This window comes from Eschrichtius robustus, chromosome 10 (assembly GCF_028021215.1).
Source record: "Eschrichtius robustus isolate mEscRob2 chromosome 10, mEscRob2.pri, whole genome shotgun sequence".
In the NCBI taxonomy this organism is placed as follows: Eukaryota; Metazoa; Chordata; class Mammalia; order Artiodactyla; family Eschrichtiidae; genus Eschrichtius; species Eschrichtius robustus.
In genome coordinates this window covers 75,803,929-75,820,174 of record NC_090833.1, presented here as the reverse complement: position 1 = coordinate 75,820,174, position 16,246 = coordinate 75,803,929, and the positions used below count along the sequence as shown (strand labels likewise).

At 44.2% G+C, this 16,246-nt stretch overlaps 2 protein-coding genes across 2 annotated transcripts in view; one reads left to right on the top strand and one right to left on the bottom strand.

Moving 5' to 3' along the window:
• The first annotated feature begins 1,792 nt into the window (after positions 1-1,792).
• Positions 1,793-16,246, top strand: part of MOB3B (MOB kinase activator 3B) — a 211,638-nt gene continuing 197,184 nt past the window's right edge. The window contains exon 1 of the mRNA XM_068553306.1: positions 1,793-1,977. The gene's annotated coding sequence lies outside the window, so the exon portion shown is untranslated. The remainder of the gene's footprint in view (positions 1,978-16,246) is intronic.
• IFNK (interferon kappa) lies at positions 6,696-7,322 on the bottom strand. Its single transcript, XM_068553527.1, has one exon. It carries the CDS (start codon positions 7,320-7,322, stop codon positions 6,696-6,698), a length of 627 nt encoding a protein of 208 aa, XP_068409628.1.

Below are 16,246 nucleotides of genomic sequence, written 5' to 3'. Positions count from 1 at the left end.
TCAGTAGCCTGAATAGACTAAGAAACAGGACCAAAGAAGGCTTGAATTTAAAATGCTGGCCCTTCAGAGCAGATTCTGAAGGTTGAGCCATCTTCTTCCAGCCACCAGGTCACAGGCAGGGAAGCCAGATCAAGGGTGGGTGAGAGATAGGATGTGATTCATTAGATTGACCCCACTCACTGGTGAAAGTTATCGAGGAAATAATGAAGGCTTCCTCCCAACCACCAGGTTCACCATTTCTCCCCAGTGAAGGGGCCACTAAGGGGATGAAGTGGGATGAAACTTCTCTTTTCCCTACAGGCAAGGCTGAAACCCAAAGAGAGAGGCAGAGACCCTTCCATTAATGCTTATTGATTAGAATCCAATGCCTTCTTTGCCCTGCACATGCCCTGTTCATCTGCGCGCTGGAGCTTGAACCCTATCTTCGAGGGTAGAAGTTGGATCTCAATGTTCTACTTTAATTTCTGAGACAGGAAGCCTTATTTTTCCTCTCTTCTTGACAGAACAGAAAAGACCATGTAATGAGAATTCTTGGGCAGGCAACAGCCTCTTCCCAATGAGGGACAAGTGAGTAAGAGAGAAGGACTATTAAAGGTAAACTAGAGTAATTAAGAGACACTTCTACCCTAATTGTTATGGATGATGAAGAGCTGTCTGATTGCCATGGGGCCCAAGGACAAAAGGAACTTGAAAGCAGTGAATGGGGTTTGAGACAATTTGGAAACGAGACTGCTTGACTCAACAATGAACGGAAACATTGCTTAGTGGCTGGGTTTTTGTATCTGACCATTTTTTTCTTCTCTTGTTTGAGTTTTATATTCACAATATTCATTATCTTTGCATTGCCAAATGACATAGAATTAAATCATTTAATCCAGGGTTGATATCATTAGACCATGACTATTTATTAAATATTTCTTATAATATCAGAATTGACTTGATATTGCAAAGGATGAGTGTGGTTTTAGAGGGTCTCACTTGGTAGTTGTGGAAACAACTTTTGGGGGAGGGATGTTTTCTCTGTGTATTCTAGTTTCCACTCAATATATTTCCATACTTCTTTAAAGTGTGTAGTAAGAACTGTAAAATGCAATACCTAGTCATTTGGTACTTCTCAATCAATGTGCACTAAGATGCTATCGTACGGGGAACTAAAAGATGTGGAAGACTCATTCTTTTCCTCAGGAAGCTTATATTTAATGACTACTACAATGAACTAGGAATACTTTCTATGTTTAGTTTACCCTTTACTACCACCCTGCAAGGTAGATACTACAAGGTAGAGGTCATAGACCAAGATCACACAAATAGAAAGTGGCAGGCTGTGGGTTGGGCTTCAAAGTCCATGCTCTTTCCATTACTCCCAGCTTGCTCTAGCAAATTTGCTAGAATCTCAAAGTATTTTCCAATGATTAATGCTCTCCTCAGTCGGGCAGTCCACAGCATTTTTCAACAAGTCAGAAAATCCTGGAGAAGGTGAGCAATTTCCCCCTCTCTAGGTGCCTTGGATGTGGCCATGGTGGACCCAGAACGCATCCTTTCTGATCTGATATCCAATTCCCCGCCCTGGCCACAGGGTCAATGTCTTTTCCGCAAGGCTGGGAGCCCTGCTCGGACTGTCCATTCCCCAGCTCTTTCCGGAGGGAAGCTGACCCAAAGGTGACCTGACGTTGCTTTCCGACGGAGCTGCCATTCCGCGGGCGGCCGCCAGGGGGTCCCCGCACGCGCCTCCGCATGGTAGACGCGCGCCGGGTGCCGGTGGGGGCCGCTTTGGAGCGGCGGCGTCTGCAGCTGGAGTCCCGCGCTCGCTCGCCCGCGCGCTCGTTGAGACCGCGCGCGCTGGCCCGGGAGCCCCTCGCTGGATCCGCGAGCGTCGCCCCTCCTGCCCCGAGCTCATCCTCTTCCTCTCGCGCCGCCTGCAGCTGCCCCGGCGCGGGGAGCCGACAGGGCCCCGGGGCTGAAGGTAGAAACCCCACGGTGAGTGAGAGCTCGCGTCAAGCGGGGGGAGGTGGCGCAGCCCGCGGCCGCTCGCGCCGGGTCGCGCTCAGGAGGGTAGAGGTGCGGGGCGCACCTGGGGGCGGGTGCAACAGGAGGGCGGGAGGCGGCGGACCCCGTTTCCCCGCCCGCCCTTCGCTGGCTTCCGGGGCTGGAATCCGCGTCAGACCCCTGCCCGCGTCTTGGCTTCTGGCCGGCTCCTCCCGCGCCCTTCCCGGGTGTGAACGAGAGTCCACCCCGGGCTCCGGGGCCTTGATTTTAAAAGGTCTGTCGAAAATATCGATCTTCCTTCGGGGTACAAGTGTGTCCCCGAATCCATCCCGGGTTGCAGATGACTGCAGGGTCCGTGCTGGGCAGTGGGTGGCGGGAAGACAAACTTTTACAAAAGTGCGCCTGGGCAGGGGGACCACGTTTAGGGCGTCTTGATATTGAAGGAAGAGGCTCGGCTCGGGGCTGCGAAGGGGAACTCCGCTCCGTCGGCGAGGTCGCCCCGGGGACTGTGGATGCTTCTTGGAGGGAGAGGGTGTGAAAAGGACGTACAAACCCTGCCGAACCCCTGGGCCAACAACTGTCAAATATCTGGAATCCCAGCCCCTCCCTTTCCCTGCACTGAGGAAGAAGGTGGAAACCCTTCAACTTTCCTTTAATTGCCCCCTCCCTGCCTTTGGACCCCTCTGGAAGGGTAAAGGGCCGACTCCCGGCGCCTGGCAAGTAAGTACCAGAGACCCCAAACTCCTCAAGATCCCCCTTCACCCACCTTCCTGACCCCCTCCCAGACGTCCTCCCCGCAGGGACCACGCGACAGAGCCGATTGAGATCGTGGCGAATAGCCTTTTGTTTCTCCGCGTTTCCCCTATTGTTTGCCTCTCTCGCATCTGGCGGGGCTCGGGAGACAAGGAAGCCCCTCGGTCCTCCTTCCCCGGCCTTCACACCAGCTACCCGGCCAGCTCGCGCCCGGGAGCCCGCCTGGGGAAGGAGAGGAGCCCGACCCCAGCGGGGCCGCCCCACCTGGGCCTTGCGGTTAGAGGGCGGAGGGAAAGTTGTTCCTTCCCCGCCTCCTCGGGTGCCTGTGGCCCCGGGCGCATTTCTCAGGTCTTATCCCCAGCGCGCCGAAGAGCGCAGGTCGAGATGGGTGCCTCTTTCGGCAGAGAGTGGAAGCGAGGTTCCGCCCCAATCCGGGGTGTCCTTTGGTGGGTTCCAGTGGATTCCGATCTCCGCCTAAAGGCGTGTGGCCTGCCCGCTGCCAGGCGGCGGGACGGGATCAGGGCATGTCTGGTAGGCAGACAGCTCTAAGGCTCTGAGGTCTGCGAGTTTCCAGGGGTCGAAGGGCAGGCGAGTCGCCTTAAAGAGAATGGAGATATGCAAATAACCTAGGAAGCCTCGAGACTTTTTCTAGAAACAGGAGTGAAGTGGCTCCCTCCAGAATGAACCTGGACTTCTGTCTTCGCACAGGGCTCCAAGTGTAAAGTCCCGGCCCCCTCTCGGCATTTAGGAAAAACGGACCCGGAGGACCCAGCGCAGACGCTGCCAGGGCCGAGTTCACGATACCCAGGCCCTGTGAATCGGTGTCTGGGGACAGAGTTCCCCTGTGAGTGCGCCTGTGAGATTATAGTGGCCCTGTTTCTCTGCCTTTCCTATCAAGTTGTTTGCTTACACATGGTGCTTATTCTTAGTGACTGTGGATTATTAAAGAACTAGGACTTAACACCTGAAACTAATATAATATTGTAAATCAACTATACCTCGGGGGCGGGGGGCGCGGGGGGGGGCGGGGGAAGAACTAGGGCCGAAGCACAGTAGCCACTCTGAGAGGGCAGGGCCCCCAGCTGGTGCCCCTAGAGTCGCTTAGACTGAGAGGAGACTGTCTGTACACCTGTTGGAATCTATACCTGCACATAGTCTTACATATACTGGGGTTGTCAGCTTTTTCTGTGTGACTGACACCCAATCAGTCCCCTTCCAAGGAGACTCAACTACACTCTTTTTTTATCCTCCACAATTTGATCCCTGCCCCAAGACAGGGGAGGGAGGAAGCTTCCATCTGAACGCTCGTGACCGATGTACCCACTCAAGCATTTTAAGTAGAAACTGTGCACTGGCCTCTGCCCAGTTCCAGAAGTTTTCCCTTTACTGGACTTAGAACTTTTGAGCTTCCATTTAATAAAGAAGAACAAAGGAGACTAAGTCAGGAGAGTGGACACATAGAGCACTTTCTCCAGTGATTTCTGAATATTACCAGTGGGACCAACAAAAGAAAGAAAGCAAAATCTTTGAAGCACCGGAAGGCACTTTACAAAGATTTCATTACGAAAATGATCCCCAAGGAAGGATTCCTTTGAAATTAGCAGCAGCAGCAGCAGCAGGAGAAAAACAAGAAGGACCTGAGTTGCTCAAGAAGTGTCTAAAGGCATCATTAACGAAGTGAAAGGGCAGTGTCTGTCCCAGTCTACTCCAGTAAGGAAAACAGGGTAATTGCAGTGAAAGATAAACTTGTACAGTTTCTTTAATTTTAGAATTAAAAGAAAACCCTTCCCAGCATTGTAGAAAAAAACAGAAAATACAGAGAGGTGAAAATTAAAACAGAGGAAGGAGGGATATTATAAACAAGGCTCCATTAAACAGTCTTATCCAGGTATTTCCTTGGAATAAATTTCTGGAGATAGGATAGCCATGTCTAGGGAGTTAATGTACTTTTTAAGGATATTTAAGATGCCATATTGTCCCATAGGAAACTTGTGCCAGTTTAGCCTCTCCCCATCAATACATAGGAGTTTTTTTTTCCCTATACCCCACTGATAGTCTATATTATCACTCTTTTTTATCTCTGCCAGACTGGTGGGAGGGAAGTATCTTATTGTCTTCTTTTGAATTTCTTTAATCATAAATGAGATTAAACATTTTTTTCACATTGCCTGTTAGTATTTCTTTGTGATGGTGCCAGTTTGTGTCCTTACCTAATTTTCAGTGAGAGTGTTCTCCTTTTTCTGACTAGTGGTGCTCTTAATAAAAACATCCTGTTCTGACTTCTGCCCCTGCCAGTACAATCAGACAATCTTTATTGACTTGAAGCGTCAATTCTCTTCCTTCTTGCATTGCAAACATTTAGCAAGACTGCAACCATCACTTGCTGAAGTCACTGACACGGTCCCAGTAGAGTTACAAGGGAGACCATGCAAAGGCATTATTAGAGAAATTCATGGAAAATATTAAGTGTCTACTTTCTGCTCAGTAGTTTGCATGCCTTAACTCCTTTATAGCTTGTAATGCTTTTTTAAAATTTAGAGCTACTACTGATGAGTTTTTTCTAAATGGATTATACTAACTCATTTTATTGTCTGATCCTTCCACTGATAACCCGTATACCATGATCCACAACTAGTTCTTGTGCTGTTAAACATTTCTTCTAACTTTTGGACTGAATTTGCCTCAATTTTATCACAAGACTTTCTCAGTTTGACTACATTGTCGGAGCCCTGTACTTGGATGAATCTTGAATCTAAACAGTTTAGCAGCGTGCTGTTAAAGTAATAGCAAGAGAAGCCTTCCAAGAGCTGAACCGGGTACATTTCACCCTCTTTGATGCATTTGGGTAGCTGCAATCTCTGTGAATTCTTGCTTGAAGGTAGATGGTTCTGAAATGGGGTAGGGGAGAGAGAGGAAGAGAAGATTCATTTCGGCTAGAAGATGAATTAATACAGTTGAAGGACCACACAAGAAAATTTAAGTAAATAATCTGGGTAATCTAGGTACAAAATAACTTTCAAAAAGATAAAGTCTATTAAAGTGTCATGTATTATTAAATTTATTTAACAAATAGAAAGTGGCTTTCTAATTGGGAAAATCCAGTCTGAAATTCTTCCATAGTCTGACTGTAGGCATTTCATTTCAGGCACAAAACAAACAAACAAAAAACAATGAAAGGCAGATATTAAACTTGTCTGCAGCATTTTCCATGCCTTTAGATGTAAAAATCACACAGTATGCATTAGGAATGAACGATGCTGTCTGCATTAAATCATAGGCATCTAATTCAACCATCCAATGTCGCCATGTATCTTCACTCTCTTAAACTAATAAAATACCAAGCCACAAACTTTTTTGTATCATTTTAACCAAACCAAGTTGAGAAGCAAATGGGCCAGAAATTTCAATTTTTTTTTTTTTTTTTTTTTTTTTTTTTTTTACAGTAGGGAGACAGGAAGGGTTTTAACTCTATGGGAGCGTGTATAAGCTCTTTTGAACATGCTGAACTTTCCTAGAATAAACAACCTTGGCAACAAGAGGATTAAGTCATTGAGGTGTACCATTTTGCAATATTCTCTGATCCGTGTCCTCTAGCCATTGTTTTGGTGGAGTTCAAAGGTGAGAGATAGAGCAAAGCACGTACGAAAGAGCACGAAAGAGCGAAAGGAAAGAGGAACAGAAAGTAGAAGGTGGAGGGGGAAATCCTCCTTTAAAACTGTCTTCAGGACTTCCTAACAAGACTCTTGGTCACCCAGGAGGTGATTGGCATCAGTTTTCTTTAGACAGGTGCATGTGGCTGCCAAACTTCAGAAACGGTGAACATTACCTAAACCACCACCAATCCAACAGAGGGGAGCCTTGGCGTAGCACAGTAATCCTTAAACAGAAGATGAAGGAGGAAGAGAGGGAAAAGGAGATTTGGGAGAGAAATGGAATTTGAATTCTAAGATTATACCTCATTTCCTCCTGAGTAGTGCTGTGAATTTATGGAAGAAGTAGAAGCATCTTCTGATTTCCACTCGGACGATCTCCCAGGCACAGTGACTGTATTTCTTATCTTTGAGGAACCTGTCTATCCTGTTGAAATATCTCCTCAGCTCTAGGTTGCTCAGCTGGGGGACCGGAGCTCCTGACTGTGTCCACTCATCCTCTGCCATCTCTCTCATGTCTTCGTTTTCCTCCTCCTCTTCTTCCAAGCATTGTTCCAGGTATTGCAGCTGTTGATCAAGTCCGATTTGGACTTGTCTCAGGTGTTTCTCCTCCCAAGTGGATCTGAAGGTGTCTTGAATGAAGATGTGGAAGGCCTGTCTGGACATTTCATAGAAGGCCTCCTTGATGTCCCTCGTCAGAGGCTGGGTGTGTGAGAGGATCTCTTGGGGCAACTCAAAAGCCTTGCTTTCCCTTAGACACTCTATAGGAAACGACTTGCTCATCCTGCTCAGAAGGCTCAGGTTTTGCCAGGTGACTCTCCTCAGGTGAACATCCAGCAAGCTACAGTCCAGAGAGAGGATGCCGGTGACAAACAGACCCACGAGGCACACTGGCCACGTACACTTTCGAATCACATCAGGCTCAGCGCTCATTTTTTTTCCTTGCCCCCTTAGCTGAAAAATCCACAAGACTCAAGGTTGACAGTGAGTGAGGTTTTAGGTCTTAAGTATTACTTCGTGTGCCTTTTATACACCTGGGTATCTTCAGTGGGGAGGAGTTTTCTCATTCGTCATTTTATGGTACTCACGGTTTCGGCCCCTTTGCCTCTGAGGCTTTTCTGACTTTGGCTGACTACATTGACTTTGGGACTGCAATCTTGGTTGTTTTTTTTTTTTCAGAGAAGTGAGCAAAGCATTACCATTGTGTTATCTTAGGTGCCTGGATGATCCATCCCAGTACTATAGAATCATCAGAACAAGGCTGATGCAGACTGTTTCAGAAAGCACTGAAAACTGGGACTCTACACACTTGCTCACCTAACGCTATTACATAAGAGAGAGCAATCCTTCAAGGAAATATTTGTACCTGACCCTGTAGCCGAACATCTTCTCTCATTGAGTTAATCATAGACGTTGACAAAATAACTATGATTATATGATTGCAAGACCAGTAGCACATAAAATAGGTTAGGTTGTTTCCAATCTTGATAAATTAAGCTTTTTAAAAAATAATTAATTAATTAATTTTAATTTTTGGCCACGTTGGATCTTCGTTGCAGTGCCTGGGCTTCTCCTTGCGGTGGCTTCTCTTGTTGCGGGGCACGGACTCTAGGCGCGTGGGCTTCAGTAGTTGTGGCACGTGGGCTCAGTAGTTGTGGCTCGCGGGCTCTAGAGCACAGGCTCAGTAGTTGTGGCGCATGGGCTTAGTTGCTCCGTGGCATGTGGGATCTTCCTGGACCAGGGCTCGAACCCCTGTCCCCTGCATTGGCAGGCGGATTCTTATCCCCTGCGCTACCAGGGAAGTCCTTAAATTAAGCTTCTATGTTTGGATATTTTCTCTTTTTATTTGATTTTTCTGGGCCTCAAAAAAGATGAAAAACAGAGTGGGTCGTTGAGCATGGCACTTATCACAGAACAGACTAGGCCAGCTTAGTTTTCTGTTGCCATTAGGAAATGTTGAAACTCTCCAACTATCCTTCCCTTTAGTTAAACCTGAAACAGTGCTTACCACCCCCGCATAGCATTTTGTATGATCTGATCTCTTTCTTAGAAGTCCTCCAGAGGGTTGTGTATCAGGGAATATTTTTCTGCCTCATTAACTTCTCTCTTGTAGTATCATGCATTTTTTATTTTAACTTTTAGATATGGTTTAGACAGTATTTTAAAACTTTAACTTAGCTGTCTTTCCTTCTTGTTTAGAGGTTCTGCGTGCTGTAAAGTTTTTTTTGTTTGTTCCTGTTTGTTTTTGAGGAGGTATATGAGTAGGTGATCACCCATTTTAGCCAAGCTAATTCACACCTGGATCAGTATTACTGTGGTAATAATGGCTGTCCACCACTTATGGTTTTCACCCTGTTTGACCAGATAACCTTCTTCTGGTTTTGGTCAAAGAAAATTTCTTTCTCCAGGAATGTGAAATGGGATGTCATTAAATAAGGCTAGCTTTAGTTACCACCTTAAAAAAAGAAATTCATTAATTTTCAATAAAATCATTTTAGAATGGTAAGCAACCACCGTTCCATAAATATGGCAGACTTGGACTGCAAAATTGCTTAAAATGTTTGTGTCTAAATTAGCTGGCTACACCAAAGGCTAATTGTAGACAAGTGAGACATCTTAAAATCCTGGCTTTTTGGACTGGTTTACTATGACAAGAAAACCTACTACATAATGTTACTCTATGTGCTCTCTCTGTATAAATTCTGATTTCACAGAGATATTTTGTGGGATGACTAACTTAGAAAAATAATTAGGAAAATGGGCCCTTTTACACAGGAATATAAATTGACACAAACTTCCTGGAGAGCAAGGTGGTGCTATGTATCAAAAGCCTTAAAAATGTACATAATCTTTGACTCAGCAATTCTCCCTCTAGGAGTTTATCTCCAAGAAATAATGATGGATGTCTTTTAAGGACTTAGCTGTCAGGAAGTTCATCACAGCAAAAAACTGAAAACAATTTAAATGTTCAGCAGTAGGTACTTGGTTAAGTAAACCATCCGTAGAAAACGTCTGTGCAAGCATTAAAAATTATGTTGTGGGAATATATTTGGTTACTTGGATGGATACACTTTGTAGCTTAAAAACAAGCTTACGTGGTAGTATATAGAGTCTGATTTGTTAAATATAAACATATGCATATATGTACAGAAGAAATCTAGAAGTATATATGCTACAAATATTGAGTCATTATCTCTGACTAGAAAAATAATGGGTAATTTTTAGTTTCGTATTTTTATTTACCTAGATTTTTTAAGTTTTCTATAGGCAGCAAGTATTTCTTATTTAATAAGGCAAACTATTTTTCAAACAAAATATATTGAAAAAAAGAGATATTATACATCTGCAATAGGATCAATACTACTTTATTTATGTAAACATTTCCGTTCTAGGGTACTTTAAAAAGGAGATGTGAATTTTCTCTGAGATTCAGTTCTAATTCAGTTGATATGAATAATACAGACTATGTGGGAGTTCAGTGTAGTATTGTTACAACTTTGCATATAAAAAATATAGGTTTAGGTATATATATACATAAAATACATATATTTATTATTGCACATACGTACACACACAGAGTTTATAAAATGCAAATCTCTTCTGAGGGCCAGACCTTCTTACATACCTCACTTAACTTCTTATACCTAAAGCTTTTTGAATTGTCACAGTTAGAACTGCTTGTTCCTCTTTGGGCTTCTACAGTGCTTTGTCCTCCTTAATTCTGGCTTTGTAAAGTAAATAATTGTGTAAGTGTTGATCTCCCAATTTTGTGTGCCCCCCATCTCCACCCACCCAGGGTGCTTAGTATAGTTTGTGCTTGAGACAGTTCAAACGTACTAACCAAGCTAAGAGATTGTTCAGTTGACCTTCTGTGCTAAGAGGTTCTGCCCGTGGTTGATGGAGGTGGCTGGAGATTTGGCTATTGTCAACCGTCTTGAAGGTCCCTGTATTTTCTGCCATGTACAGTTTTGTCATCTTATCCCCCTCACCCCATATTCCCTCCCTCTATTGTCATTCCATATTGTATCCTCATTTATTCAAAACTGTATTTTTAGCATCTACCACATGCCAATCCCTGGGCTAGGTCTTGCAGAAGGAGGGATAAGGTATAGTCCATGATCTCAAGGAGTCCGTGGTTGAAGAAGTAGGTATGTTCTGAGTGTTTTAGGTACAGGAGTAATTCATAGGTCCTCCCTATAGTGTGTACCTCATTCCTCATGTACAATATTCATGACAAAAAAGGAAAGATGATTGACAGGCCTGCTGTCCCCTCTTCCACCATTAGAATTGCTTGATGTAGCAAACAACCATATGGAAGACCCATGCAGTATTTGGAATGCACCTATACTAAAAATCATTAATTTTTTAATCTAAAATTCCAATTTAATGGGGCGTCCCGTATTTTATCTGGCAACCCTATCCAGCGTGCCAGCTCCCATTGAGCTCTTAGAGCAGAACTCAGACATGAAGGCCTCTGCAGGAAGCTTTTCCTCTGCTAGCTGTCCGCCTTATGCAGAGGGGCATTCGATTGTGTTTCTCTGTGCTGGTTTGACTTGTGCACACATCCCTAACAACTGTGCACAGTCCGAAGACTGTACCTGCCACACTAAGACAGAATAGCACACACACACACTCTCACACATAATTGCTGTGATCAGAAGCATTATTGCATGAGCAGTATTGGTCATGCCTCTGTTCCGTAAAAGCCGTGCCATCTGACTCTATCTCAAAATATAATTAGAAAGGTGAAAAGAATGGCAGTGTAAGGAATCGTTTTTATTCCGGAATTTGTCTGTCACAACTGCCCAGTCTGAAACTGTGGGCTGTATTTTCACATGCTAACATTGTTCCATGGTACCTGCTCTCATTTCTCTTGATCATTTCTATGTGGTCAGACTTTCCTCAGGGGGAAAGCGGATTAGCAGGGGCTGCCCTGTTGTCAATGGAACTGTGTGAATTTGACATGTGGATGACCTGGTTAACAGTAATGGGCAAGACACAATTTGTTTGACAAAATGGAGATGAGACATTTCAGTCTAGACAAGATAGCCGTGACTCAGCTCACAGGCATTTGGCATCGTGTGGCTAAGATTGATAGCTCTCCGTGAAAAGGCAAGTTTTGAACCAGGGTGAGAGTAACATGTTGATCATCCATGTGACTCAGTGCATGAAAGTCAGTCATTCTGTTTGTGGGGTCAGAAGATGATTGAGCCCAGTAAGGAGCTCAGAGATGGGAAGCCTTGTGTCCATACCTGTCAGTGCTTTCCATATGGCGTGCAGACAGCTGTCACCACAAAGTCATGTGCAGCTCATTTAGCCCAGACCAACCCTGAAGCTCTAATAACTGGGTGTTTCACTTATTCCCACTGCCTCCCATATTGGGGTCCCCTCTCCCCTGGTCCTCTAGTCCCTCTCTTGGTTGTTCTTCTCTTAATGACGTAACTGACATAGAAATTTATAGTGACTACACAAGTAATTACGTGGATATGTGTCCATATGGTAAAAATTTAAACATTTCAGATAAAGTGAAAGCTTTGCTTGCCAGCTCTGCCTCCTGTCATGCCTCTCTCCTCCCCTGCGGTAACTACAGTTATCAGTTTGGTATGTCCTTACTTGATATCTGTCTCCCCACTAAACACTAAGTTCCGTGAGCGCATGTCCAACAACTGGCTTGTTCGCTGCTCATTCTTGCCCACAGGGCTCACAGAGATGCAGAGACACCTGGACCACTTCCATGGGTGATACGTGGCATGGGAGTAGGGGGACTTGTATGTATTTTTTAAAAATTGCCGAAACAGGATTATAAAAACTGTGATATGCTTTGAAGTTCAAGCCTGGAAGTGTATTCCTGTGACTGTATATATGATATCATTTGGATATCATTTTTAAAATCTATGTTATAAACCCTTTGTGAATGTGAAACCCAGGATAAATGGCTCATCAGACCTGGATCAGACAGATCCAGGTGTCTTTCACAGCACCCTGCACATAGTAGGTGCTCAATAATTATTTGTTGGATGATCAAGGGAAGATAATGAAGCCATGTCTCAGTGACAGGGAAGTTTTTTGGTGGTTTAGTTCTTCTGCTGTAGAGATACAGGGAGGACAAATTCAGGTGCTGGGGAGACTTGAGAAGTTCACAGAATGGTAGATGGCAGCTCAAGCATTCGTTCAGTGTCCTCTCCTACTTCCATTGCTTTTGTCTTTGGGATTCCCCGAGGCTGGTTAGGTCATGAGCACCATCGTACCTCTACTCTGGTGGTATCACATAATTCTGGTTGTTTTTTTTTTTTTAATATTTATTTATTTATTTATTTTGACTGTGCTGGGTCTTATTTGCGGCACGCGGGATCTTTGTTGCGGCATATTTAGTTGCAGCATGTTTAGTTGCGGCATGCGGACTTCTTGGTTATGGCATGCATGTGAGATATAGTTCGCCGACCAGGGATCGAACCTGGGCCCCCTGCACTGGGAGCGTGGAGTCTTACCCACTGGACCGCCAGGGAAGTCCCAGTTCTGTGTTGTTTGGTTAACTCATACATCCTCCCCTCCAGACAAGAAATGTGTCTTACTCAGTTTTGTATGCTTGGCACCTCTTACATAAAGACATCAAATGTTTGTTGAATAAAAGACTGCCATGTGATTTTTTTTATGGTTCTGAAGTTTGGATATTAACCTGTGCTCAAAATCTGAGAGCTTCCAAAATCATCCCTTCCCCACCCCCCCCTCCTCTGAATATTGCCACTTCTCTGTATTAATTGCTCCTGGTAACTGTCATTTTATATCACCCTTTTGGAGGCTCAGTGGACAGACTTACCCCTGGTTTGCTTTTATAGCCCAGCTTCAGATTATGCACATAGTAACTTCCTACACAGGAATAATTTTAGCTTTTAGAAAATGACCCCAGATAAAAAGAGATTTAACGTGGTGGAATAAGTATGTAAGTAAATAAATATGCACCACCAGTAAAACCTACCCTCAGTTTGGGGTTTATCAGAACAGCTTCCATCTGAATCCTGTTCCACTGTTGTTTCTCTTGGTCCATTGGAACCCTAATGGGGCTTTCACTTCTGAGTTGGTGGTAAGCATTTCAGATGAGACAGGTCACCTACCAGAATAACCCTCCCTTTTACCCACTGAGTAGATGTGGATTTCTTCCCCGAGCATATCTGTAGTCTGGAAAAACAATGAGAGTGGAGTGAGTGATGGACAGAGACGTCCTCTTGTCTTGGATAAATATTTTAAAAGGAATTGCCGTGGCAGAGATGAGGACAGTGGCTTCTTTTAATAACTATCAGTTTGAATGTGGTCATAAGGTTTCCTGACATTTATGAAGAACAAAGAAAGGTATTATTATGGAAAAATTTAAGTGGGCTTTTCTTTTTCTTTTTTTAAATTTTTATTATTTATTTGGTTGCGCCGGGGCTTAGTTGCGGCAGGTGGGCTCCTTAGTTGCAGCTCATCAGCTCCTTAGTTGCAGTATGTGGGCTCCTTAGTTGTGGCATGCATGTGGGATCTAGTTTCCTGAACATGCCCCAAATTTTAGGGTCTTTTTTTTTTTTTTTTTTGGTCTGAGAAAGCCCTGGGTTTGAGGATAGTGTCTGGAATAATCTACTAGGGCTATGGGCAGTGGAGAGGGGCCTCTTTTCTTCCTGACAACACCCTTGCCCCTAGGTAGCCTGTGAAGTGCAGACTCTATATCATAGAATGTAGGGTTGGAAGGAAAATGAGAGATAGACTCTTGAGGTCAGAGGGGTAAAGTGACTTGCCCAAGGTCAGAGTGGTACTTGGGGGCAAAGTCAGGCTGAGACCCAGGTCCTTTGGCCTCAAGGCCGTCACTGCAAGTCTTTCATCAGTAAGCAGAGAGCTCCCTTTGCTCTGCTTCCACTGAGAGGAGATGCCCGCCGGCAGCCATGAGAAAGGGGATTCTGGAGGCTTTCTCTGCTTTGAGGTCAGACAAGGATGCTATAGCTCAACCTCCTTCTGGTACTTCACAAGGGCTTTTCAGCTCTGTAAGGGAGGCATTAGTTAGCAAAGGAGGAAACCCTGAGTCGTCTGACACCCCTAATATTTCTACAAAGTTCCTTAGAATTCTACAAATAAAGACTGTTAGGCTTCCCAGATTCCTAGGTCAGTTCAGGACTAAAGTGGTTGCCCTAGAGAAACCTGGAATGGGTTTCCTGAGAGGTTTCCCCCATGTCTGAAATTTATTTCTGGACTCATTTACTTATTTTCTTTGTTTTCCATCATATCTCCAGTGCTTAGCACATAGCATATGCTTAATAAATATTTATTGAACAATTAAGTATGTGTGTCACTATTTTATCTTATGAGTATACTGTATGAGATCGGTTCAATAACTCTACCTCTTGGTAGAACTGTGTAACTTTGAGCAAGTCATTTAAACTTCCTGAACTTCATATGTAAATAGGGATAGTAAGGGTACCTACCCCAAAGGGTGGTTGTGGAGATGTAAATTGCTAATAACAGTGCCTGGTACATAGTAAGCGGTCAGTACGATAGTTAACATCATTATCATCATCATCGTCATTATCTGTTGCCTAGAGTGTAAAGACAATGCTAAATTCCAGGAGTACAGGAGTAGAAAAGACATATATAGTCCCTGTCCTTGCAGAGACTCCTGGAGGCAGTGATATCCGAGCTGAGTCTTTTTTAAAACTTATTTTATTGAACTATAGTTGATTTACAATGTTGTGTTAATTTCTACTGTACAGCAAAGTGCTTCAATTATACATATATATATATATAGGCATTCTTTTTCATATTCTTTTCCATAATGGTTTATAATAGGATATTGAATATAGTTCCCTGTGCTATACAGTAGGACCTTGCTGTTCTGAGCTGAGTCTTGAAGGGCAAAAGCTGGTGGGAGTTTGAATTAGCATGGTGATAGTTGGTATGGAGAAGAAGATAATTATCTAGGAGGTAAGATTGGCAGGTCTTGGTGATTGATTTGGAGTGGGAGGGTGAGAAAGAGGAAATAGACCATGGTGAAGCCCCATTTTTTTAGCTAGGTATACAGTGGTACCACCAACTAAGAGGTAGCATATGGGAGAAAGAGCAGGTTTGGGGGGGAACAACTGGTGGGTTCTGTTATAGATGGGTTACTTTGAGTTGTCTATGGGATAGCCAAGTGGAGATGTCCATTCGGCAGTTGGATATATGGGTCTGGATGAGGGCTGGAGACTGATCCAGGTGGGAGAGAGAGATTTGAAAGTACCACTAGAAGCTGTGGGTGATAATTAAGACCATAAGGATCAATGGGTCTGTCCATCTAAAGAAGACATGTAGAGTGCAAAAAGAAGTGTGAGCCAATTTCAGAACCCTAGGAATAGCCTGCATTTAAAGAGTGGGCAGTGGAAGGAGAAACTGAAGAGGATGGTCACAGAGGCATGAGGAGAATGAGGATGGAGTATTTTGACTCTTTATCTGCCTCTCTGCCTAGATAACTCCTCATAATCCTTCTCAACACAGCTCTCTAAGACAGCCATTCTCAGCTCAACTCTATTTGCCATCATTAATCTAGACCTAACCCCATCTTATAGATGAGATACTTGAAGCTCAGAGAGGGGAATTAATTCATTTAAGCCTAAAATCAAAGCCTCTCCCTCTCCCTTTCCCTCCTTTGTTCTTTTCTAGCATATGCCCCCATGGAACACGCCAGGTGTGTATCTGTGAGTTCTTGGCAGATGTCAACTGGATTGAAAGTTGGCTTGGTTATTTCACTTCTGCCATTTGGGGCTACAGGAGCTGGAGAATGTATTAGTTTCCTAGGACTGCTGTAGTAAATTTCCATGAACAACGTGGCTGGGACTTCCCTGGCAGTCCAGTGGTTA

What these genes read in the sequence shown, in the direction of transcription:
- IFNK (XM_068553527.1), bottom strand. Translation starts at nt 7,322, where the DNA reads ATGAGCGCTGAGCCTGATGTGATTCGAAAGTGTACGTGGCCAGTGTGC.